Below are 3,428 nucleotides of genomic sequence, written 5' to 3' on the forward strand. Positions count from 1 at the left end.
CGCGTCTCTTCACGGCGCGTCTCACTGAGCGCCGGCGTGCAAGCCCACGCGTCTCTTCACAGTGCGTCTCACGTGAGCACCGGCGTGCAAGCCCACGCGTCTCTTCACGGTGCGGTGTGCTTGTTTCCAGGATATCACCGTGGTGAAGTCCATGAAGAGCCCTCCGGCGGGCGTGAAGCTCGTCATGGAAGCGATCTGCATCTTGAAAGGCATCAAAGCAGACAAAATCCCTGACCCAACAGGTTCCGGGAAGAAAATAGAGGATTTCTGGGGCCCAGCTAAGAGGCTGCTTGGGGACATCCGGTTCCTGCAGTCGCTGCATGAGTATGACAAGGACAACATCCCTCCCGCGTACATGAACATCATCAGAAAGAATTACATCCCCAATCCCGATTTTGTTCCAGAAAAGATCAGAAACGCCTCCACAGCTGCGGAGGGGCTGTGCAAGTGGGTGATCGCGATGGACTCCTACGACAAGTGCGTGAGGCTTTTGATTATTTCCCCATGTTAGAAAGTAAAATGGAGAATTTTACAAATGTTTATTTTGAAATTTAGGTTTTTACCCTCCACTCCTCCCCGCCCCACCAAAAAAAGAAAAACAGGTGTGAGAAAGTGTTATTTCATGGTACTTTTCCGAGTCTGTAACAGCCGGACCCCTGCCTGCCTCTCCCCACCTGTTGCAGGGTGACGTTAGGCGCTCGGGCTGGAAGTACATTAAGGAAATCCGCCCAGGGTCGGGGAGGCCCAGGGGCGCCCTTACGGGCAGCCTGAGGAGCGCTGTCTGCGGTCTCCCCGCCGCGCTCTGAGCGCCACCGGCTTAGCGCGCGTTCTTGTACGCTGGGGAACCTTCTTGTGGACTGTGTGTGAGCCACCTGCCACATGCAGAAAGAGCGCGGGGTGAGTTTCCGAAGCGCAGCTGTTACAGCGCACCTTTCACAGTCACACCCGATTTAAATCCTTACATACTACGTTTGCTTCAGACCATGATATATTATTAGTGAATTTTAATTTAATTTTGTATCATTTATGCAGAAGGATATGACTGCATTTTCTAGATCCTGAAAAGAAAATGTAGATCCATCCATTTCCCTACATAATTCCCTTTATCAGCACATACATAATGATAAGATAACTGTTTTGCTTGAGTGAACAATCTAGGAATTTTACTAAAAGGTAAAATGATAAAGATTAAATACTTCGCTTAATCTTTATCAGAAGTAAGCTCTCACTGACTAAGCTGCAGTTTGACAGTGTAATATTCTGTGTGCATGTTTGTTTCTCCTTTTGCAAAATCAAAGAAATTCACTCTGGCAGTATTTGCAACATGAAGAGGAAAGTTATTTGTTTGAAAACATTGCATGTATTTGATAACTACTGTGAGAGTTATTTCCCATGTCTGGGAAGTACCCAGGTTTGATTCTTGGGTAAACTATGGAATATTGAAATCAGAGTAGGTTCTGCAGAAAGAAATGATTTAAGTCATAGCAAAGGATATAAGAAAAGTAAATTTAGGGGCTGGTGAGATGGCTCAGTGGTCTAAGGCACCTACTTGGAACAAGCTTAGCAAAGCACAGGGACCGCGGTTCAATCCCCCAGCACCACATGCCAGCCAGCCCCGCCCCCTGGTGGGCTGAGCTGGCCACACACACACACACACACACACACACATAAATAAAATAAAATTTTTTTTTTAAAAAAAGTAAATTTAGAGACAGAAAACACCCCATCATGTCAAATGAATATTTAATTTTTCCAATCTTCCTGTTCCACAGAGTGGCAAAAATTGTGGCTCCCAAAAAGATCAAGCTAGCTTCTGCCGAGGCGGAGCTGAAGATCGCCATGGACGGGCTCCGGAAGAAGCAGGCGGCGCTACAGGCCGTGCAGGACAAGCTGGCCCGGCTGCAGGATACGCTGGAGCTGAACAAACAGAAGAAGGCTGACCTAGAGAACCAGGTGCGCCCCGGGCGGCTGGGTGTACGCCGCGTTCAGAGCAGGAATGGTGGCAATGTGGGCAATGATGCTGGTGCCGCTGCCGCAGGTCATGTTCCAGGCGTGTTTTCTCCTTGGCTGAGAGCTGGCAACATCCAGGTGGTCAGGCCGTGCCTGCCCTTTGTTTTCATGTGGCCCCAGAGCAAATAGTGTTCACATCTTATGTGGCTATAGAAGTACCTCCGTATAGTATGTAACATCTCGATTTTGCCTTGTGTTCCATGGCTCACAAAACCTAAAATATTTACTTTCTTGTCCTTTCCATTAGAAAAAACAAGGTCAGTCCTTGCTTTAGATTACTTGTGCTAGATTATGCAGACCTTTGCACTTACAGTTAGGAGATAGGGCGCCGAGGCCCCGGGTGACAGAGGTTGCACAGCAGTTAGCAGCTGAGCTGGGAAGAGCACGCATTACCCAGAGTCACTGGGCAGAAATGTTAAGACTGACACCACTGCTCTGACTTAGCGATGGCAAACCTTGGAGAGTTTTCAGTGGGAACAAATGGCCTGCTGTGGCACGCGTGCCGTAGGTTCGCCACCCTCTCCTAACTCATGATCATGCTGTTTACATAGGTCAGCTGCTCAGTTCTGATTATGTTCTAGAAAGGAAGTGTCAAAATAGTTTGTAGCTGTAAACATTTATCAAGTGCTTATGTAAAGCAGTCTCTTTTGTTAATCTTTGAACTGATTTTATTTCAGAACTAGCAATTTTCTTATTTCAAAATGAAAACTAACTACCAATTATAAGCAGACAATTTTAAGTTCTTCAGAGTCACTGTGACAAGCGTCTTGCCAGGGCTGCTGTGCAGCGGCAGGGTGATGATCGCCGTGCCCCCAGTGGTCTTGCGGGGGCAGCAGGTTCTCTGCACCATTTGGAAGGGCTAAAGGTCCAGCTTCGGCCGGCGGGACCTGCCTTGGGACCCCTCACCACTATGCAGCACCCTCCCACCCCACCCACCGAGTGAGAATTTCTGCCGCGTTCTGGGGACCCCCAGATCCAGTTCTAGCCCAGGCCCGGTGAGTGAGTGGGAGAGCTTCCTGTCCCTGCTACTCCATCTTGTCCCCTCCAGACTCAGCTCAGGCCTGGCATACAGGCCTGGGGTGAAACCCTGCAGCTGCAATCCCTGCAGAGATAGTAGGGGACAGAACCACCCAGCTAGTCCAGGAGCAGAACACCTTGCTAGAGGGGCACAACAGGTTCACTCCCAAGAGTGGCAGCAGGAAGGAGCTGAGCACAAAAGCAAGACCCAAGCCAGGCACAGCTGGATAATTACAAACTTTGTAGATCCGCAACTGAACTTCAGTAGGTGCTAAGGTTATAACTGCACCAAAGCCCTAAAACAAAGGTCAGAAGACAGTGCTACACAAAATGACAATGAGAAGGAGAAAAATGCAATCTCAGACCCCAAGCCCACCCATAACAAGTGCAGGGGACACTAA

General features: G+C 48.9%; 1 protein-coding gene across 3 annotated transcripts in view; it reads left to right on the plus strand.

Moving 5' to 3' along the window:
- The window catches only part of Dnah7 (dynein axonemal heavy chain 7), a 268,173-nt gene that overhangs the window by 167,291 nt on the left and 97,454 nt on the right, over positions 1-3,428 (plus strand). For all 3 annotated transcript variants that reach the window (XM_023712349.1, XM_023712350.1, XM_023712351.1), the window contains 2 exons: positions 131-477; positions 1,773-1,953. In XM_023712349.1, the coding sequence (XP_023568117.1) occupies positions 131-477; positions 1,773-1,953 (528 nt within the window). The remainder of the gene's footprint in view (positions 1-130; positions 478-1,772; positions 1,954-3,428) is intronic.

The sequence above is a fragment of the Octodon degus genome, unplaced genomic scaffold, assembly GCF_000260255.1.
Source record: "Octodon degus isolate 3935 unplaced genomic scaffold, OctDeg1.0 scaffold00025, whole genome shotgun sequence".
Classification (NCBI taxonomy): Eukaryota; Metazoa; Chordata; class Mammalia; order Rodentia; family Octodontidae; genus Octodon; species Octodon degus.